Here is a 22,640-nt window from a genome sequence, read left to right as displayed (position 1 = left end):
TATATATATAAAATAAAGTGTATTTATTCTAGTCAAACCCTCAGCACTCTTTATGAGATTAGAGGTAAGTACAACACAGTCTTATTTAAGCATACATTAAGTCACACAGGTAAGTAATACAGTTAGGCCCTAGGGGCCACGCAAACCATGTACTAAGTAAGTGGTATAAGAACCACTGTCACGGAAACAGAATAGGCCTAGGCCTAGGGAATCGCTGGGGCTACACTACACTAGCGTTAGTTAGGAAGTGGGAGGCCCACGGGATTCGTGTGCAGAGTGGAAACACTCACGTGTAATGCGTAAAAGTCACTAGCAATAGTACAGTTTAGAAAACGATAGATTTAGGACACTTCCGGAGTAGCTAGGAAGTTGAGACTTGAAAACTAGACACTAGGATAGTCACTATCCTGATGAGCACCGGAGTACCCAAGTTACCTAGCCCACAGGCTGCGGGTGCATAGGGGTGAAGATGCGTCGGGTTTCGTCGTCGACTCCTATGGATGCCTGAAGAAAGATGCTGACAGGCAGTCAGTGAAGAGTGTCCGGTGGATCCCAAGGCTGGGATCAAGAAGAGAGGAGACCTGCAAGCAGAAGGGACAGAGTCAAGGTCACTAGCCAGTGACCACGTGGAACCAGGAAGGAACCAGGCGATGTCGTGAAGATTGCAGGTGAAGGTGAAGCTTGTCGCTGCAGCCAGGAGGACCAGGAAGCGTCGAGGACGACCAGGACCAGGAGGCGAGCTGTCCCACGAAGGCTCTTGCTGTCGGCGGCGTCGAAGTTGGACTAGGACTCACCAAGCCTTGGCAAGCGGAACCCACGAAGAACGGAGGACTTGCTTCTGGTGCAGACCAGGAAGGTCTGGGGTGCTTCTTCTTTGCAGAGAAGCGGGAGCCAGTCTGGAGGAGCCAAACCAGCACAGAAGATTTCAGGGTGCGTCGTCACAAAGGCCACTAGCCAGCGGGCAAGCAACCGGACAGACGCGGAAAGCAGGAAAATGCAGAAGGGCCCCACGCAGGACTCGTGGAGTGTGGGGGCTGATCTTCGGTGCAGATGGTGCTTGGGGTTGGGGCTTCTCAATCCCCGGTGCACAACTTCGAGGGTGCCTCAGAAGCTGCGCTTGAAGTTACTAGCCACTTTTCCCAGGTAGCCGGTCCCACGTCGCTCGTCGCCTCCACGGATCTCAGCTTTGCTGTGGATGTGGATCAGGGTCGGAGAAGTCTGGAAGTCAAGGCTCTGGTCGGGCTCTGCAGTCGGTTCCTCGTAGAACGTGGGCAAAGCAAAGGGTAGTCTCTTGATGGTGCCTGTTTGCACAGGGTAGCCACTCCTTGGCCACAAGGGAGATTCTTCAGTCTTCTTCTTTCGTCGAATGTCGAAGGTCCAGAGTTTCTGTTCAAGTTTGCAGGTTCAGGATAATCTAAAGTCTTGAGGCCCAACTCCCACTCTTATACTAATCTGGGGGGCTGGGATACCTGCTAGGTCACGCCTTATGGGTGGGACCTGGGAGGGGGGTGGTTACACCCCCTTCCCTTTGTCCAGTTTCGCGCCAGGACTGGGGCTGGAGTGCCCCAGCACCGGTTTGAACTGGACTATGCATGGGACACCTTGTGTGCCCCAGGCATGTCTCATTCCTTTCAGCCCTCCCTGCCCCAATACACTAAAGTCTGTCTGGGGAGGTGCTAGCACCTCCCCAAGCAGGAAACCTATTGTCCAAGCCTCCCTTGCCAGAATCACTCCCAGCAGCAGGGGGTCAGACTCGTGTCTGTGGCAGCAGCATCCATTTTGTGATGCTGAGGCTTTGGTTAGAGTTAAACAGCAAAGTAGGATTTTAACATGTCTCTCCCTCTAGAAGGGAGGAATAATATCCTCATCACCAGAAATGGTATGGGGGTATTATTCCAAAGTGTTAGACACCTTACACGACATGTTTTGATAAAGCCAAACCATAGTTACCATAACCGTTTAAGATTATAAGGCACTTTAAGAGTATATGGTAGGCTATATCATAGAACAGCTATAAGGACATGGTTCCGAAAGCTGCAGACAGGCTCAGCTCATGCTAGAGCACCATCTCACATGTTACCAAGCACTCTGCCTCCTGGATTGTTAAGGCCTGCCATAGGAGTGACTGATAGGTACACATGTGTCTATATATAAGGGTAGATATAGGCATACTATATCTAAGCAAGGGGTGATTACACGACCTTGCCCCAGCTGAGTGATCAGCCAGTTGTGTCTGATTGGAAGGCCAGACCAGGGGTGGCATAATACCTGCTGCAGCCCCTGGGAGGCCTAGGGTACACCTATGCCCTGGGTACCTAGGGTACACTGTACAGGGTCCAATAAGGTGATCCTTACCAATTGGTTATGTACCTAGGGTACATGGAGTCCATTTTAAAGAGAGAGCAGACAGCCTGAGACCCTGAATGGCAGGATCTCAGGCCAACTAAGTCGAAAAACCAGCTAGACACTAGGCAAAAAGTTGGGGGTAACCATAGTCAGATATCCACCTTCCTACAGGAGAGATCAGTCGGGGCGATTTGTCGGGGGGCACCCCTGGAGGTGGGAGAGATCAGTCGGGGCGATTTGTTGGAGGGCACCCCTGGAGGTTGGAGAGATCAGTCGGGGCGATTTGTCGGGGGGCACCCCTGGAGGTGGGAGAGATCAGTCGGGGCGATTTGTCAGGGGGCACCCCTGGAGGTGGGAGAGATCAGTCGGGGAAGCGGGGGGCACCCCTGGAGGTGGGAGAGATCTGTGGGTGGCACCCTTGGAGGTGGGAGAGACCTGTGGGAAGGGTCACCCCTGGCGGTGGGACAGATCAGCCGGGAGGGGGGCACCCTTGGAGATGGGAGAGATCTGTGGGGAGGGAGGGTCAACCCTGGAGGTGGGAGAGATCTGTTTGGGGGGCACCCCTTAGGTGGGAGAGGTCTGTGGGGAGGGAGGGTCAACCCTGGAGGTGGGAGAGATCTGTTTGGGGGGCACCCCTTAGGTGGGAGAGGTCTGTAGAGGAGAGCCACCCCTGGAGGTGGGAGAGATCAGTCGGGGGCACTCCTGGAGTTGGGAGAGATCTGTCGGGCACCCCTTGAGATGGGAGAGGTCTGTGGGGGAGGGTCACCCCTGGAGGTGGGAGAGATCCACGGGAGGGAGGGACATGCCTGGAGGTGGCAAGACCTGTGGGAGGGATGGTCCACCCCTGAAGGGGGAAAAGATCAGTCGATGGGGGGGCGAAAGCACCCCTGGAGATAGGAGAGATCTGTGGGGAGGGCCGCCCCTGGGGGTGGAGGGAAAAGCCGGGAGTGGGGCACCCCTGGGGGTGGGAGAGATCAGTCCGGGCCACCCCTGGAGGTAGGAGAGATCAGTCGGGCCGGGGGGCACCCCTGGAGGTGGGAGAGATCAGCCGGGGGCACCCCTGGAGGTGGGAGAGATTAGTCGGGGGCACCCCTGGAGGTGGGATCAGTCGGGTGGGACACCCCTGGAGGTGGGAGAGCTCTGTCGGGGTCACCCCTGGAGGTGGGAGAGATCAGTCGGGGGCACCCCTGGAGGTGGGAGCGATCAGTCGGGGGCACCCCTGGATGTGGGGGAGATCTGTCAGGGGCACCCCTGGAGGTGGGAGAGATGAGTCGGGGGCACCCCTGGAGGTGGGAGAGATCAGTCAGGGGAGATTTGTCGGGGGAGCACCCCTGGAGGTGGGAGAGATCAGTCGGGGGAGCGGGGGGCACCCCTGGAGACGGAAGAGATCAGTCGGAGGATCGGGGGCACCCCTGGAGGTGGGAGAGATCCGTGGGCAGCACCCTTGGAGGTGGGAGAGACCTGTGGGGAGGGTCACCCCTGGCGGTGGGAGAGATCAGCCAGGAGGGGGGCACCCTTTGAGATGGGAGAGATCTGTCGTGGTGCACCCCTGGAGGTGGGAGAGATCTGTCGGAGGCACCCCTGGAGATGGGAGAGATCAGTCGGGGGGACCCCTGGAGGTGAGAGAGATCCGTGGAAGGACACTCTTGGAGGTGGGAGAGATTAGTCGGCGGTCAGGTGGGGCACCCCTGGAGGTGAGAGAGATCTGTGGGTGGGGCACCCCTGCAGGTGGGAGAGATTAGTCGGGGGTCGGGAGGTCACCCCTGGGGGTGAGAGAGATCTGTCGGGGGCACCCCTGGAGGTGAGAGAGATCTGTCTGGGGCACCCTTGCAGGTGGGAGAGATTAGTCGGGGTGGGGGGGTACTCCGGGGGGTGAGAGAGATCTGTGGTTGTGCACCCCTGGAGGTGAGAGAAATCTGTTGGGGGCACCCCTGCAGGTGGGAGAGATTAGTCGGGTGGGGGGGTACTCCAGGGGGTGAGAGAGATCTGTGGTTGGGCACCCCTTGAGGTGAGAGAGATCTGTCGCGGGAGGGCACCCCTGGAAGTGGGCGAGATCTGCCTGGAGGGCCACCCCTGGCACCGAGCAAGCCAGCTACATCCTAGTAAAGAATGACAGGCTGCCCGGGGTCCACGTAGGGGACCCTCTTAACAGGGCGGCCTCCTTAGTGCCACAGGAAGCTACACTAAGCAGCATACCAGTGCCCCCCCCCCCAGCCTAAGGACCAGGGGTCATCCAGCTGCGTCACTTACGGCCGTGGTGAGGGAAGGCAAGGGTACAAATACCTTCCCCCACCCACGATGCAGCCTCTAGTATAGCTGGCAGACCTGGAGTGAACTGCAAAACAGCTTGGGCCTCATGTTAGATGATGCAGGCGTCCTAACTCTGTCTTGGACTTGCCATGTTGCTGCGCTTCTAAGGCAGAGGTGAATGTCTCCTGAGAAGTTCGGCTGCATTAGATTTGTTTCCACATTGGAACTGGGGCCTACAATCTCCTGGCACTTTGCAGTTATAGGAGATGCAGCCGCTCTAATGAGAAGAGTCTGACACCTTGAGTAAAGTATAGTTGGCAAACTTGGGGTGGACCGCTACAACAGCTTGGGCCTCACATGTGAGATGAGGCCGGGTCGGTGGGCACACACACATTACCAGCAGGGGGAAGCACCCCACTTTTCCAGGTAATAGGACCAGCAGTCCGGGGCATCTAAGTTCAGGGTAATTAGGGGGCGTGCTAACTCTGTATTGGACGGGCCATGTTGCTGCGCTTCATAGACAGAGGTTGACTGTCTCCTGACAAGTCCGGCTTGCATTGTAGTTGTTTCAACGTGGGAACTGGGGCGTACAATCTCCCTGCATTTTGCAGTTATAGAAATAAATGAATTGTAAAGGAACAGCAGTGCAGGAACTGGGCACACTTAGCAGTAAAGCCAGCAATTAGGAAGAATTGGGGGTGTCAGATATTTCTTTGCAGTAATATCAGGGAGCTGCGGCTACGTTCCAACGGTGTGAGACACTTTGATGACTGGCGTGCTTGTATCCACAGATTAGCGGTGCAGGTTAACGGGCCGCATCTGTCTCTGTGGGTTTTATGTGTGGTCGGGTCATTTGACTGAGTTGAGCTACTATCACTTGGTTTATCTGGGCATAAGGGATGCCAGGCTAGATTCTAGCGAAGGCAGGTAGCGATACTTATGGAGTATGTGATGCATTGTCTCACTGGCAGTCCGCCATGCTAGGGGACTATGTACCTAGGTCAGGCACAGCAGGCAGAGGTGACCAGTGGAAGCAGGAGGGGGACTGCACAGAACAGGACACTGCACAGGTCAGATGCCGGCAAATTGTGGCTACGCTACTGCACATGACAAATCAAACCGGGGCTGATCCACAGGTGGGTGTGGTGGTGGTGGTCCCTACCTCCTTTCACAGGATCATTCCGTTGGGTCTATCTAACGATCATCTCTTTGGGCTTTAAATTTACAGCCTCTCTGGTCTCTGCCTACTGTGAGTGGGTGAGCCATGGACTTTATTAAGTGCTGCAATGGCCCTCTAATGCTATAGCACAGCAGCTACTTTACCGGTGCTATTTGTACCTCTTTAGCACCAGCAGCGGCTCACAGGGGTAGCAGTAAAGCGTCCTTTTATTTCGCCTGGGATTGGGGCTGGCAATGTCATCAAACTTTGCAGCCAGAAACTGAAGAGGCAAAGACATACCTGTGATGGTGCAACGCGCACTCGGCAGTAGAGCCAGCTAAGTTTCAACATAATCCTGGTATTAAGGATGGGCGGAATTTGCGAGATTGACTTTCGCAAATTATCGCGAAATTGCGCAAAATCTCCGCGAGCATGCGAAACTTTTGCGAAGATGCGGAGATTGCTTTTCCTGCCCGTTTGCGATGTATTTTTGCATGCTCGCGGGAAAATATATCTCCAACTTGCCCATGCGGTCGCTAATGGGCGCGGCCATCTTGCTCGCGATGCTTATTTCCTGTTCACGATCGCAATGACGTGTTCGCGATTGCAAACTCTCGCGGAATAGCGCGACCGGGTACCAACAATCCAACATCTTGTGGCGCACGCGAACGGATAGGAAAACTCGTCAGCGAACGCAGGGACCCGTTAAGTCGCGACAGCGCGCGCGAGAATGCATTTTTAAAGGGCGAACAAGAAAAAACTTCCGTTTCGCGGCAGGTTGCGAAAGTTTTTACATTTTCGCGCTCTCCGCAGAACGCGAAAATGTCAAAATATTGCATATTCCGCGAGCGGAACAAAATTTACCGCCCAGGCCTACCTGGTATACCGTCAGTGATAAACGTAAGGTCAGGGGCTACACACAAATAGGCACTTTCTGTCAGCTGGGGCGTTAGTGTGCCATTCCCAAGAAGGTGCGTGTTGCCTTGTTAGTGCTGATATGGAGGGGATGGAGCACTAATACGGACAAACTACCAGAGCACTTTTTGCAGTAATAGTTCAAGTTAAATTGATTGAATTTTTGGCATGTTACCAGTTGCTTCAGTTAAGCGAATTTTCCTTGGGAGTTGTCAGTGAACATTTGGACTGTAATGTTGGTGGTTGCCCGGTTGGCAGGCCTTTTAGATATGTGTTTCTAGCTCAGGCATGTCCAAGTATGAGTTATGGTGCCTGAAGTCTGCCCTGGGATACATGTTCACAGGCAGGGGGAGCGACAGAACTGAAAGGGGCTAGGGTTCGACCACTGGTCACAGGTTCAGATCCTGGTAGGTCCTCTTAGCAGTTCATCCTTCTGAGGTCGATGAAACAAGTACCATTGAGTTGAGTAAAAATAACGTGGGCAAATTCTCCTGCCCTATAGCCTTGGCTGGCAGCCATGCAGGTTGTGGAAGTTGTCATCCAACGAGTGTGCTATGGGCCATAAGATTGGGCTACAAAGTATTAAAGAACACTTGGCATTCCCAGCATTAAAAAAGAGGGGTATTTATACTTATGGTTCCCCTCGGGTTCCTGTCTGCTCCCGGGGATACTAGCAGAAGTTTGGGGAGGGCGAGGCGTCACCTAGGGTGGTGACTGGCTGAATGCGATGGACATACTCCGACAAGTGCTACACACAGATAACTGGGTGAAAGAGCAAGAAGGCGGGCTTGTCAACTCTTACTTCCACCCGCATTGGCACTGCCTGGCAGGAGTGGCTTGTCAAAGGTACGGCTCTTCAGCCGGGCAATGTTAACATTGAACCAACACCAAACCAATTGTTTTAGGGCATCCTGGGCGCATATACATGAAGGGCTGGGCGAGGCGGGTACCAAGGATACTGGGTCCCCCTCCAAGTTGCAGACTCAGCAGGACATGCTAACAGGTGGGGCGGTGGGAATCCCAAGGCATTTGAGGGGACAGCCGGCCGTAAGCCACCCTGGGAGGGGTGGTGTAATTGTGCAGGCCCGGGCGGGGGGGGGGGGTGTCTTCCCTCTCACCACTGGGTCTGACAGCTGGGAGGCAGTATTTTCACTTTCCAGGGCAGGAGGGTCCTGCTGCCAGAATTGCATTCCCCCTGGTGTAAGTTTTGCATCCATCAATGAACTGAGGGGTTTCGGTTTTATCATTCTTTAGTCCCCAGGGAGTTTAGAAAGGATGGGGGCACCTGTCCAGGAGGGGCATGCTAGCCTCCGGTCCTGTATGGGCTTGGACTTGTTTTGGCTGGACCGGGGAGAAGCCCGGTAATCAGCAGAATGTAGGTAAAGATGCCTACCTTGGTGGGGGGCCCTGGTTGTGATGGTGGCCACCCCCAGAGCTGTGGAGGAGTTACAGGGCGATCCAGAGTCTGCAGGGTACAGAGGGTACTACATGCAGCAGCACAACAAGGGTGCAAAGCCAAGGATACCCAGGGATGTCTTAGCGGGTCCCCTGGAAGATCGACGGCGCCCCGTTAGTCCTACGGGCGGTTGTTGGCCTGAGCAACTGGGGGCTGCCTGGAACGCTCCGCCCCCCTTTGGGGGACGTGAGTAAGTGTGATGGGAGGGGTGGCCCCTCCCAAAATTGGTAGCCACCGACTGGCGACGGCCACGGTGTAATTTGGCTCATCAGATGGGCAGGTGGCTAGGGGCTGCCTGCCCATGGATCGCCCGTAAGATAACCCACCATGTTGGCATATTTGTTATGCAAATAAACCTGCAGCAATTTTCTCCCCTAACAAAGTGTGGTGTGGTTTATTTATGTATTTTGCTGTACGAGAACTGAGAAGTGTTGCCCATATTGACACTAAACCTGCGTGCCACAACCCCACCGGGCACCCTCAGGCGCCGCCAGGCGCTGTTTTTGCGACTCCGTTGTAAGCGTGGGCTTTTTCTTCCCTGCTCTTTAAAGTACTTTCTGAAGTAAAGCACAGGGGGCTCCTTGGTGTCAGTGAGAATTATCCACTGTCCCCTCCCCCTCCCCCGCTCCCCCCCCCCCGTGGGCCTTGGCGGCCATCCTCTGTACCCAGAGAGAGTCCAGCGCCTAAAGAGAGTGTCTCATCTTCCTGCTTCTGCAGGGGCTCGAGACACTCACTGAAGGCTCGAGCCGGAGGCCTGGCTCCAGCTCAGCTCGAGGTCGTATTTCATTCCAGAGCCCAGAACGAGCCGAGCCTTCATGTGGCTGCTGCCTGCCCCCACACTATGACCTCCGTGTGCAATCCTCTACAGCCCCCCTCCCACCCCAGCATGAGCCCTAATGCCTGTCTGGCCTCTGACCCCGCCCCAGGGGGTCATGACGGGGAACAACCTTTACAACGCAACTTTTACAACGCACTACCTTTACAACGCATTTTTTACAACGCATAATCCATTACAACACATGACATTACAACGCATGACACTATAACGCATTTTTAAAAACTACCTTTACAACGCATTCCATTACAACGCATACTACCATTACAACGCATACCATTACAACGCATAGTATTACACTACACTATCCAACACTTACCCTACTGTTGCACCCCCTGGAGTTAGAATAGTAATTTTTACCCCTATACTATCCAACACTTACCCTACTGTTGCACCCCCTGGAGTTAGAATAGTAATTTTTACCCCTATACTATCCAACACTTACCCTACTGTTGCACCCCCTGGAGTTAGAATAGTAATTTTTACCCCTATACTATCCAACACTTACCCTACTGATGCACCCCCTGGAGTTAGAATAGTAATTTTTACCCCTATACTATCCAACACTTACCCCACTGTTGCACCCCCTGGAGTTAGAATAGTAATTTTTACCCCTATACTATCCAACACTTACCCTACTGTTGCACCCCCTGGAGTTAGAATAGTAATTTTTACCCCTATACTATCCAACACTTACCCTACTGTTGCACCCCCTGGAGTTAGAATAGTAATTTTTACCCCTATACTATCCAACACTTACCCTACTGTTGCACCCCCTGGAGTTAGAATAGTAATTTTTACCCCTATACTATCCAACACTTACCCTACTGTTGCACCCCCTGGAGTTAGAAAAGTAACTTTTACCCCTATACTATCTAATACTTACCTTAAATGCAATTTAATATTATGCGTTGTAATGGTATGCGTTGTAAAGGTATTATGCGTTGTAATGGAAATGCGTTGTAAAGGTAGTTTTTAAAAATGCGTTGTAGTGTCATGTGTTGTAATGTCATGCGTTGTAATGGATTATGCGTTGTAAAAAATGCGTTGTAAGTGCATGCGTTGTAAAAGTGTGCGTTGTAACGTCATACATCCGGTCATGACACATGCAGACCTCCTGCCAGGGGGGGGGGCGGAGCTCTGCCCCCCACTGGTGCTGCTGATGCCTCTTCGGGCCTTTGTTTTACTAATGACTTGAATTGGCTTTACTGAAGCCGGTGTCTTTGGTAACTGAGGGGGGGGAGGGGGGGGAGGGCTGAGGGTCTCATCATTAGAATAAAGAGCTCCGCCTCCCTGGACTCGGTTTGTGTCCAGAAGGGCGTCTTGGGCCAACTCTGTTTAACTTGAAATTAGAATGCACATTCACTCAAGAGTGCCCGGCTATAGCTCCTGGAAGAAGGAAACACGAGCATTAACCGCTGAGTGTGAAGAGACACCCAGATAGTGCCTCAGGAGACACCCAGTTTATGGCTGAAGAGACACCCATCTAGTGTCTGAAGAGACACCTAGCTACTGCCTGAGGGGACACTCGGCTACTGCCTGAAGAGACACCCAGTTGTTGCCTGAAGAGACACCCAGTTGTTGCCTGAAGAGACACCCAGCTAGTGCCTAAAGAGACACTCAGCTGGTGCCTGAAGAGACACCCAGCTAGTGGCTGAAGAGACACCGAACTACTGCCTGAAGAGACACCCAGCTACTGCCTGAAGAGACACCCAGCTAGTGCCTGAAGAGACACTCAGCTACTGCCTGAAGAGACACCCAGCTAGGGGCTGAAGAGACACCCAACAACAGCCTGAAGAGTCACCCAGCTAGTGCCTCAAGAGACACTCAGTTTGTGGCTGAAGAGACACCTAACTGCTGCCTAAAGAGTCCCCCAGCAAGTGCCTAAAGAGACACACAGTTTGTGGCTGAAGAGACACCCAGCTAGTATCTGAAGAGACTCTCAGCTACTGCCAGAAGAGACACCCAGCTAGTGGCTGAAGAGACACCAGACTACTGCCTGAAGAGACACCAAGCTAGTGGCTGAAGAGACACCCAACTACAGCCTGAAGAGGCACCCAGCTAGTGTCTCAAGAGACACCCAGCTAGTGGCTGAAGAGACACACAACTACTGCTTGAAGAGACACACAGTTACTGCCTGAAGAGTCACCCAGCTAATGCCTGCAGAGACACCCAGCTAGTGCCTGAATAGACATCCAGCTAGTGCCTGAAGAGACACTCAGCTATTAGCTGAAGAGACACCCAACTACTGCCTGAAGAGACACCCAGCTAGTGCCTGAAGAGACACTCAGCTACTGCCTGAAGAGACACCCAGCTAGTGGCTGAAGAGACACCCAAATACTGCCTGAAGAGATACCCAGCTACTGCCTGAAGAAACACCCAGCTAGTGCCTGAAGAGACACTCAGCTATTAGCTGAAGAGACACCCAACTACTGCCTGAAGAGACACCCAGCTAGTGCCTGAAGAGACACTCAGCTACTGCCTGAAGAGACACCCAGCTAGTGGCTGAAGAGACACTCAACTACAGCCTGAAGAGTCACCCAGCTAGTGCCTCAAGAGACACCCAGTTTGTGGCTGAAGAGACACCTAACTGCTGCCATAAGAGACACCCAATGCAAAAACAACAGTTGATGGACAGAATGCAGAACAATGTCATACATTCACCCCAGTACAGAGATCTGGGCCTAAATCCATTGTTTTTTTGCTCACCATGCCATTCCAGTTTGAACCCAGCCATATGCAAATCAGTCTTGACCCTGTGCCTCATGGGAACAGTCCAGCCCGAACTGCCAAGCCAGCTAATGCCTGAAGAGACACCCAGCTACTGCGTAAATAGACACTCAGCTGCTGCCTGAAGAGACACCTAGCTAGTGGCTGAAGAGACACCCAACTACTGCCTGAAGAGACACCTAGCTACTGCCTGAAGAAACACCCAGCTAGTGCCTGAAGAGATACTCAGCTATTAGCTGAAGTGACACCCAACTACTGCCTGAAGAGAGACCCAGCTAGTGCCTGAAGAGACACTCAGCTACTGCCTGAAGAGACACCCAGCTAGTGCCTGAAAAGACACCCAGCTAGTGCCTGATGTATGTCAAGGCGCTCTCAGAAGTGGTGATGGCACATGAAATAAACTAGTTGCCGAAGATCACACGGTTTGGTCAAGAGAGGACGAACACATGTTCCTGGTTTCAGATTGCGTGACTCATCCACTAGCGGGGTGTCTAGCTGAGTGTCTCTTCAAGCACTGCCTGGATGTCTCTTCAGACCCTAGCTTTGTGTTACTGCCAGTACTAGCTGAGTGTCTCTTCAGGCACTGGCTGTGTGTCTCTTCAGGCACTAGCTGTGTGTCTCTTCTACATCCATGTGACGTACAGAACTACAGGGACCAACAGGCAAAGCGTAGAAAAGGTCCTTGTGTGGGGTTGAGCGAGTGGAAACTGAATGAAGATAAACAAAGTTCACCCCAGACGCTCACCCGCCCCTGCTGCCGCCCTGTACACCTGTCTAACTGGAGGGGTTCGTCCTTCGTCTATCTCTGTGTCGCCTCCACCCGGCAGCCCTACCTTTGTGTCTATGAACTATCCCGGTTTGTGGTTTGAACATCCGCTTCCCTACCTCTGACCGCCTCCCCCCCCCCCCCCCATGCCCTGCCCACCTGGGCTAGGCCCCGCCCTCCGCATGAATAACCCGAGAAGAGGGAGACCTTTCTGTCACTTCCACTGGGGACTCTGTCTCCCCCGCCCGAGACTGTCTCTCCCCTAGGAGTGAGACTGTCTCACTTCCAGAGGGGAGTCTGTCTCTCCCTCTGCTCAGGTGTGAGTCTGTCTCTCCCTCTGCTCAGGAGTGAGTCTGTCTCTCCCCCTGCCCCGGAGTGGGCCTGTCTCTCCCCCTGCCCAGGGGTGATCATGTGTCTCCCCCTGCCCAGGAGGGAGTCTGTCTCACCCCCTGCCCAGGAGTGAGTCTGTCTCTCCCCCTGCCCTGGAGAGGGCCTGTCTCTCCCCCTGCCCAGGGGTGATCATGTCTCTCCCCCAGCTCAGGAGTGAGTCTGTCTCTCCCCCTGCCCAGGCGTGAGCCTGTCTCTCCCCCTGCCCCGGAGTGAGCCTGTCTCTCCCCCTGCCTAGGGGTGATCATGTGTCTCCCCTGCCCAGGAGTGAGTCTGTCTCTTCCCCCTGCTCAGGAGTGAGTCTGTCTCTCCCCCTGCCCAAGAGTGTGTCTGTCTCTCCCCCTGCCCAGGAGTAAGTCTGTCCCCCCCCCCCCCCGCCCAGGAGTGAGTCTGTCTCTCCCCCTGCCCAAGAGTGTGTCTGTCTCTCCCCCTGCCCAGGAGTAAGTCTGTCTCTTCCCCCCCCCCCTGCCCAGGGATGAGTCTGTCTCCCCCCCTACTCAGGAGTGAGTCTGTCTCTCCCCTGCCCAAGAGTGAGTCTGTCTCTCCCCTTGCTCAGGAATGAGTCTGTCTCCCCCCCCCCCCGCCCAGGAGTGAGTCTGTCTCTCCCCTTGCTCAGAAGTGAGTCTGTCCCCCCCCCCCCCGCCCAGGAGTGAGTCTGTCTCTCCCCTTGCTCAGGAGTGAGTCTGTCCCTCCCCTGCTCAGCAGTGAGTCTGTCTCACCCCCTGCTCAGGAGGGAGTCTGTCTCCCTTCCACCAGGAAGTCTGTCTCTCCCCCTGCCCAGGAATAAGACTGTCTCTCCCCCTGCCCAGGAATGAGTCTGTCTCTCCCCCTGCTCACGAGTGAATGTCTCTCCCCTGCCCAGCAGTGAGTGTCACTCCCCCTGCTCAGGAGGGAGTCTGTCTCTCTTCCACCAGGGAGACTGTCTCTCCATCTGCTCAGGAGTGAGCCTGTCTCTCCCCCTGCCCAGGAGTGAGCCTGCCTCACTTCCACAACAAGGGAGCCTGTCTCTCCCCCTGCCCCGGAGTGAGCCTGTCTCTCCCCCTGCCCAGGGGTGATCATGTGTCTCCCCCTGCCCAGGAGTGAGCCTGTCTCTCCCCCTGCCCAGGAGTGAGTCTGTCTCTCCCCCTGCCCAGCAGTGAGCCTGTCTCTCCCCAGGGTTTGCCCTGATCTCCCCCTCCCCTGCTCCTGTGGCCCCTCCTCCGGGGCTAAGCCGGCTGTCTCTCCTCCCTCCCCGGCTCTGTCTCTCCTCCCCCAGAGCGGTCCCTCCCCCTCCCTCCCCCGCTCCCGTATCAGGTTTACGGAAAAGCGGAGTCAGAGGAGCTCAGGAGTGCGCGAGACATTCGAGGGGGGAGAGACCCCCAGAGAGAGACCTGGGAGGAGAGACACGCGGGGGTAAACACTTAGGAGAGAGACCACCTTCTCTCTGAGGGACACCCTGAGCGTGAGAGAGACGAGGGGTCTCTGCCCAGAAGTTCAAGACCCCTGAACAAAGTTCGGACATCCGACGAGAGAGAGAGAGGGGACGGACGAGACCCCTGGGGAGAAAGAGAGAGAGAGACTGCTGAGGTGAGAGAGACCGCAAGAGAAGCCCACGCTCCAGAGGAGACAGACATTTCGAAGCATATCTTGGAGTTCGACTGAGGGCAGGTGCGACCCCTGGGGCGAGAGAGACTCCCATGTGCAACCTCTAAAACTGAGATGAGGCCTTAAGGCGCTATACACCTGTAGCCAGAGGCATTGGAAGATGGGGAGAGACCGCTCGAAGAAGAGACAGTCCAAGGAAGAGTTAGCCTGAGGAAGAGACATCCCTGGGGGACACAACTCGACCGAGAGACAGCCTGAGGAAGAGACAGCCCAAAGGAGAGACAGCTCGAACGAGAGAAAGCCTGAGGAGGAGACAGGGGAAGAGACCGCTCGAACGAGAGACTGCTGGGGGAGAGACAGTCCAAAGGAGAGACACTCAGGGTAGAGACAGCTCGAACGAGAGCTTGTTGAAGGATGGTTGACCCTGGGAGAGCCCCGGTCGGAGGATGAGACAGACCCCGCCTCCGAGGATCTCCCGAGACACCGCCGCCGAGCCCCGGGGCCCAGGGGCGAGACAAGCGGGGAGACCCCCCGAGGAGGATGTTCTCCCGGGGATCCAAGAGACGCACCTCGGGCAGACAAGGGGTGAGTGTGGCTGGGGCCGGGGGTGGCAGAGGCTGATACGGGGTAGTAGGGGCTGTAGGAGCAGGGCCGCGAGTGACGTCACTGGGCTAGCGGTGGGAGTGGAGGCTTCAGTGAGCTGCACTCACCCAGGGCACTGGAGTTCTGCAGCCGCTGCTTTTTCCACGTTATGTTATGTTTACGATGCTCCATAAAGCGCACGCAGACGGTTTCTTGGCGCTAAGCCACATGAATGTACATTTGCCGCACTGGTCACATAGCCCACAATCAGCTGCATAATTAAGATTTCAACACAAACTTGTTTCTAGCACACAGGTAACCAGGAGTTGGCCTAAGGGCTAGGGTGGTCGACCTCGGTTCGAGTCTCGGTAATGAGGCTGAACCTCCTGTGATTCTGGGCGAATCACTTAATCTCCCCGTGCCTGACAAAAATGAATGTGTCCTCATGTAACGCAACTGGTGCGATGTAAAGCGCTCCGATACCTGATTGGATTCGGGTCAAGTTCGCGCTATATAAAAAACTGCATTTTTTTTTTTTTAAACACCTCTGGGGCAGGGGCTCCGCCAGGGTCGCCCTCGGTGTGTAGACGTCCCTGTCTAATGCACACGTCCGGTCTCTAACAGGAAACACTAACCGTAACACAGAGTGATGCTGACAGGTGGCAAGAATGGTCCCTCCCTGTCATGACAATGTGTGTTGTGTTGTGTTAGTTGTGCACACGTGTTTCCACCACAGATCCTGCTCTGAACCGCTGTTATTGCAGGAGGCGCTCAGACTTTGGAAGAAACTCCAGACCCCGCCCGTGCGCTCTCTTTACTATAGAGCACCGCATGACAAAGGCAGGAGGCCGGGCTGGTTTATTGTGAAAAGCACTTGTTAAAGCCAGTAGGCCTCTCACGGTGGATTGGTGTCACGCTGTGCCACGGGCGGTAGACGGATATATTGTATTCTGTTACATGAGGTCTGACACATTTACCGTCTAAGGCGAGGGACTCGGAGGCGGTCAGTGGCCTCTCCTGGGTACGGGGTTACGCCGACCGGAAAGGCCGCAGCCTCATGGGTTCACTGGGAAAGGATCGCCAGAACCAATCGGTGTGATCTGTTTATTGTGAAAAGCTATGACCAGTACATGAAGCCTGACTGGCTTATTGTGAAAGGCACGCGTTAAAGGCAATTGGCTGGTAAGGATGGGTGTGAAAGGCACGCGTTAAAGGCAATAGGCTGGTACGTATGGGTGTGAAAGGCATGCGTTAAAGGCAATTGGCTGGTACGGATGGGTATGAAAGGCATGCGTTAAGGCAATAGGCTGGTAAGGATGGGTGTGAAAGGCACGCGTTAAAGGCAATAGGCGGGTACGGATGGGTATGAAAGGCATGCGTTAAAGGCAATAGGCTGGTAAGGATGGGTGTGAAAGGCATGCGTTAAAGGCAATAAGCTGGTACGGATGGGTGTGAAAGGCATGCGTTAAAGGCAATAGGCTGGTAAGGATGGGTGTGAAAGACATGCGTTAAAGGCAATAGGCTGGTAAGGATGGGTGGGGAGGAATGATATGTTTTGAAAACTGTTAAACTGGAAAACTGTCCAAAGTCAAGGCTGGCCCTGAGGGCGCTGGGGGCCCCGGTGGGGGCCATTGTGGGCCCCAGTGGGGGATGCTGGGTGCCCCTAGTGGGGGGCGCTGGGTGCCCCAGTGTGCGAGTCCTGGGTGCCCCAGTCTGTGGGCACCAGGTGCCCTGGTGGGGGGCGCAGGGTGCCCTTGTGTGTGGGCGCTGGGTGCCCTGGTGTGTGGGTGCCTCAGTGGGGGCCGTTGCAGGCCCTGGTAGGGGGCGCTGGGTGCCCTGGTGGGGTTGCCCTGGTGGAGGGTGCTGGGTGCCCTGGTGTGCGAGCGCTGGGTGCCCTGGTACGCGGGCGCTGGGTGCCCTGGTGGGGGGTGCTGGGTGCCCTGGTGTGTGGGTGCTGGGTGCCCTGGTGGGGGACTTTGAGGCTCTTGTAGTTGAAGCAGTGTTTGAAAGATGGGGACTTCGGGCTCTTGGCCTCCAGGGACCTCCGGCTCGTGTAGTGTGATCCAAGCCTCGGGTTCTGCTTAATTCCCAAGCTCTTAAGGTTTGTAAGTAGGCCCTGCGTAGGGTCGTGACTCGTGAGTGAGGACTTCAAAGATCTGAGCAGGCCCTGCGTAGGGTCTTGAGAGAGTGCTTCACCGATCTGAGAAGGCGCTGGGTAGGGTCGTGAGTACTTCACCGATCTGAGTAGGCGCTGGGTAGGGTTGTGAGTGAGTACTTCACTGATCTGAGTAGGCGCTGGGTAGCGTCGTGAGTGAGTACTTCACCGATCTGAGTAGGCGCTGGGTAGGGTTGTGAGTACTTCACCGATCTGAGTAGGCCCTATATAGGATCGTGAGTGAGTACTTCACCGATCTGAGTAGGCGCTGGGTAGGGTTGTGAATACTTCACCGATCTGAGTAGGCGCTGGGTAGGGTCGTGAGTGAGTACTTCACCGATCTGAGTAGGCCCTGCGTAGGATAGTGAGTACTTCACCGATCTGAGTAGGGTCGTGAGTGAGTACTTCACCGATCTGAGTAGGCCCTATATGGGTCGTGAGTGAGCACTTAACCGATCTGAGTAGGCCCTGCATAGTGTCGTGAGTGAGTACTTCGTCGATCTGAGTAGGCGCTGGGTAGGGTCGTGAGTGAGTACTTCACTGATCTGAGTAGGCGCTGGGTAGGGTCGTGAGCGAGTACTTCATCGATCTGAGTAGGCGTTGGGTAGGGTCGTGAGCGAGTACTTCACCGATCTGAGTAGGCGCTGGGTAGGGTTGTGAGCGAGTACTTCACCGATCTGAGTAGGCCCTATATAGGGTCATGAGTGAGTACTTCACCGATCTGAGTAGGCGCTGGGTAGGGCCGTGAGTACTTCGCTGATCTGAGTAGGCGCTGGGTAGGGCCGTGAGTACTTCACAGATCTGAGTAAGCCCTGCGTAGGATAGTGAGTACTTCACCGATCTGAGTAGGGTCGTGAGTGAGTACTTCACCGATCTGAGTAGGGTCATGAGCGAGTACTTCACCGATCTGAGTAGGCCCTATATGGGTCGTGAGTAAGTACTTCACTGATCTGCTTAGGCCCTGCGTAGGGTCGTGAGCGAGTACTTCACCGATCTGAGTAGGTGCTGGGTAGGGTCGTGAGTGAGTACTTCACCGATCTGAGTAGGCGCTGGGTAGCGTCGTGAGTGAGTACTTCACCGATCTGAGTAGGCGCTGGGTAGGGTTGTGAGTACTTCACTGATCTGAGTAGGCCCTATATAGGGTCGTGAGTGAGTACTTCACCGATCTGGGTAGGGTCGTGAGTGAGTACTTCACCGATCTGGGTAGGCCCTGCGTAGGATAGTGAGTACTTCACCGATCTGAGTAGGGTCGAGAGTGAGTACTTCACCGTTCTGAGAAGGCCCTGCGTAGGATAGTGAGTACTTCACCGATCTGAGTAGGGTCGTGAGTGAGTACTTCACTGATCTGGGTAGGGTCATGAGTGAGTACTTCACCGATCTGGGTAGGCCCTGCGTAGGATAGTGAGTACTTCACCGATCTGAGTAGGGTTGTGAGTGAGTACTTCACCGATCTGAGTAGGCCCTGCGTAGGATAGTGAGTACTTCACCGATCTGAGTAGGGTCGTGAGTGAGAACTTCACCGATCTGAGTAGGGTCATGAGTGAGTACTTCACCGATCTGAGTAGGCCCTATATGGGTCGTGAGTGAGTACTTCGCCGATCTGAGTAGGCGCTGGGTAGGGTCGTGAGTGAGTACTTCACTGATCTGAGTAGGCGCTGGGTAGGGTCGTGAGCGAGTACTTCATTGATCTGAGTAGGCGCTGGGTAGGGTTGTGAGCGAGTACTTCACTGATCTGAGTAGGCGCTGGGTAGCGTCGTGAGGGTCTTAGGGACTGATACAGGCAGGAGACAGACTCCCAGGGTCTTAGGGACTGATACAGGCTGGAGACTGACTCCCAGGGTCTTAGGGACTGATACAGGCAGGAGACTGACTCCCAGGGTCGGTCTTGGCGGCTGATACAGGCAGGAGACTGACTCCCAGGGTATTAGGGACTGATGCAGGGAGGAGACTGACTCCCAGGGTCTTAGGGACTGATACAGGCAGGACACTGACTCTCAGGGTCGGTCTTAGGGACTGATACAGGCAGGAGACTGACTCCCAGGGTCTTAGGGACTGATACAGGCAGGACACTGACTCCCAGGGTCTTAGGGACTGATGCAGGCAGGAGACGGACTCCCAGGGTCTTAGGGACTGATACAGGCAGGAGACTGACTCCCAGGGTCGGTCTTAGGGACTGATACAGGCAGGAGACTGACTCCCAGGGTCTTAGGGACTGATACAGACAGGAGACTGACTCCCAGGGTCTTAGGGACTGATACAGGCAGGAGACTGACTCCCAGGGTCTTAGGGACTGATACAGGCAGGAGACTGACTCCCAGGGTCGGTCTTAGGGACTGATACAGGCAGGAGACTGACTCCCAGGGTTTTAGGGACTGATGCAGGCAGGAGACTGACTCCCAGGGTCTTAGGGACTGATACAGGCAGGAGACTGACTCCCAGGGTCTTAGCGACTGATACAGGCAGGAGACTGACTCCCAGGGTTTTAGGGACTGATGCAGGCAGGAGACTGACTCCCAGGGTCTTAGGGACTGATACAGGCAGGAGACTGACTCCCAGGGTCTTAGGGACTGATACAGGCAGGAGACTTACTCCCAGTGTCGGTCTTGGGGACTGATACAGGCAGGAGACTGACTCCCAGGGTCTTAGGGACTGATACAGGCAGGAGACTGACTCCCAGGGTCTTAGGGACTGATACAGGCAGGAGACTGACTCCCAGGGTCGGTCTTAGGGACTGATACAGGCAGGAGACTGACTCCCAGGGTCGGTCTTAGGGACTGATACAGGCAGGAGACTGACTCCCAGGGTCTTAGCGACTGATACAGGCAGGAGACTGACTGCCAGGGTCTTGGGGACTGATACAGGCAGGAGACTGACTCCCAGGGTCTTAGAGACTGATACAGGCAGGAGACTGACTCCCAGGGTCTTACAGACTGATACAGGCAGGAGACTGACTTCCAGGGTCTTAGGGACTGATACAGGCAGGAGACTGACTTCCAGGGTCTTAGGGACTGATACAGGCAGGAGACTGACTCCCAGGGTCTTAGGGACTGATGCAGGGAGGAGACTGACTCCCAGGGTCTTAGGGACTGATGCAGGGAGGAGAATGACTCCCAGGGTCTTAGGGACTGATGCAGGGAGGAGACTGACTCCCAGGGTCTTAGGGACTGATGCAGGGAGGAGACTGACTCCCAGGGTCTTAGGGACTGATACAGGCAGGAGACTGGCTCCCAGGGTCTTAGGGACTGATACAGGCAGGAGACTGACTCCCAGGGTCTTAGGGACTGATACAGGCAGGAGACTGACTCCCAGGGTCTTAGGGACTGATGCTGGGAGGAGACTGACTCCCAGGGTCTTAGGGACTGATGCTGGGAGGAGACTGACTCCCAGGGTCTTAGGGACTGATGCAGGGAGGAGACTGACTCCCAGGGTCTTAGGGACTGATGCTGGGAGGAGACTGACTCCCAGGGTCTTAGGGACTGATGCAGGGAGGAGACTGACTCCCAGGGTCTTGGGAACTGATGCAGGGAGGAGACTGACTCCCAGGGTCTTAGGGACTGATGCTGGGAGGAGACTGACTCCCAGGGTCTTAGGGACTGATACAGGCAGGAGACTGACTCCCAGGGTCTTAGCGACTGATATAGGCAGGAGACTGACTCCCAGGGTCTTAGGGACTGATGCAGGGAGGAGACTGACTCCAAGGGTCTTGGGGACTGATGCTGGGAGGAGACTGACTCCCAGGGACTGATACAGGCAGGAGACTGACTCCCAGGGTCTTAGGGACTGATACAGGCAGGAGACTGACTTCCAGGGTCTTAGGGACTGATACAGGCAGGAGACTGACTCCCAGGGTCGGTATTAGGGACTGATACAGGCAGGAGACTGACTCCCAGGGTCTTAGGGACTGATACAGGCAGGAGACTGGCTCCCAGGGTCTTAGGGACTGATACAGGCAGGAGACTGACTCCCAGGGTCTTAGGGACTGGTACAGGCAGGAGACAGACTCCAAGGGTCTTAGGGACTGATACAGGCAGGAGACTGACTCCCAGGGTCGGTCTTAGGGAATGATGCAGGGAGGAGACTGACTCCCAGGGTCTTAGGGACTGATGCAGGGAGGAGACTGACCCTCGGGGTCTTAGGGACTGATGCTGGGAGGAGACTGACTCCCAGGGTCGGTCTTAGGGACTGATGCAGGCAGGAGACTGACTCCCAGGGTCGGTCTTAGGGACTGATGCAGGCAGGAGACTGACTCCCAGGGTCTTAGGGACTGATGCAGGCAGGAGACTGACTCCCAGGGTCTTAGCGACTGATACAGGCAGGAGACTGACTCCCAGGGTCTTAGGGACTGATACAGGCAGGAGACTGACTCCCAGGGTCGGTCTTAGGGACTGATACAGGCAGGAGACTGACTCCCAGGGTCGGTCTTAGGGACTGATACAGGCAGGAGACTGACTCCCAGGGTCGGTCTTAGGGACTGATACAGGCAGGAGACTGACCCCTAGGGTCTTAGGGACTGATGCAGGCAGGAGACTGACTCCCAGGGTCTTAGCGACTGATACAGGCAGGAGACTGACTCCCAGGGTTTTAGGGACTGATGCAGGGAGGAGACTGACTCCAAGGGTCTTAGGGACTGATACAGGCAGGAGACTGACTCCCAGGGTCGGTCTTAGGGACTGATACAGGCAAGAGACTGACCCCTAGGGTCTTAGGGACTGATACAGGCAGGAGACTGACTCCCAGGGTCGGTCTTAGGGACTGATACAGGCAGGAGACTGACTCCCAGGGTCTTAGGGACTGATACAGGCAGGACACTGACTCCCAGGGTCGGTCTTAGGGACTGATACAGGCAGGAGACTGACCCCAGGGTCTTAGCGACTGATACAGGCAGGAGACTGACTTCCAGGGTCTTGGGGACTGATACAGGCAGGACACTGACTCCCAGGGTCGGTCTTAGGGACTGATACAGGCAGGAGACTGACTCCCAGTGTCGGTCTTGGGGACTGATACAGGCAGGAGACTGACTCCCAGGGTCTTAGGGACTGATACAGGCAGGAGACTGACCCCTAGGGTCTTAGGGACTGATGCAGGCAGGAGACTGACTCCCAGGGTCTTAGGGACTGGTACAGGCAGGAGACTGACTCTCAGGGTCTTAGCGACTGATACAGGCAGGAGACTGACTCCCAGGGTCGGTCTTGGCGGCTGATACAGGCAGGAGACTGACGCCTAGGGTCTTAGGGACTGATACAGGCAGGAGACTGACTCCCAGGGTCTTAGGGACTGATACAGGCAGGAGACTGACTCCCAGGGTCGGTCTTAGGGACTGATACAGGCAGGAGACTGACCCCTAGGGTCTTAGGGACTGATACAGGCAGGAGGGGCGCACTCTCCGTGAGAGCGTCGTCATACAGAAGCAGGTGCCTGAGGCAGTTGCTATCTGAGTGTACAGAGAGACACCCACGTTGTTGCCTCTGCAGTGGG

At 55.2% G+C, this 22,640-nt stretch overlaps 1 protein-coding gene across 1 annotated transcript in view; it reads left to right on the top strand.

Annotated features, from left to right (window-relative positions):
* Positions 1 to 13,567: 13,567 nt before the first annotated feature.
* PRICKLE3 (prickle planar cell polarity protein 3) overlaps positions 13,568 to 22,640 on the top strand; it is a 217,252-nt gene continuing 208,179 nt past the window's right edge. The window contains exon 1 of the mRNA XM_085629883.1: positions 13,568 to 15,013. Coding sequence (XP_085486009.1) covers positions 14,969 to 15,013 — 45 coding nt within the window. The 5' untranslated portion in view covers positions 13,568 to 14,968. The remainder of the gene's footprint in view (positions 15,014 to 22,640) is intronic.

The sequence above is a fragment of the Triturus cristatus genome, chromosome 10 (assembly GCF_964204655.1).
Source record: "Triturus cristatus chromosome 10, aTriCri1.1, whole genome shotgun sequence".
NCBI classification, from domain to species: Eukaryota; Metazoa; Chordata; class Amphibia; order Caudata; family Salamandridae; genus Triturus; species Triturus cristatus.
The sequence above is the reverse complement of the archived record's forward strand: the minus strand, read 5'-3'. Positions and strand labels throughout refer to the sequence as shown.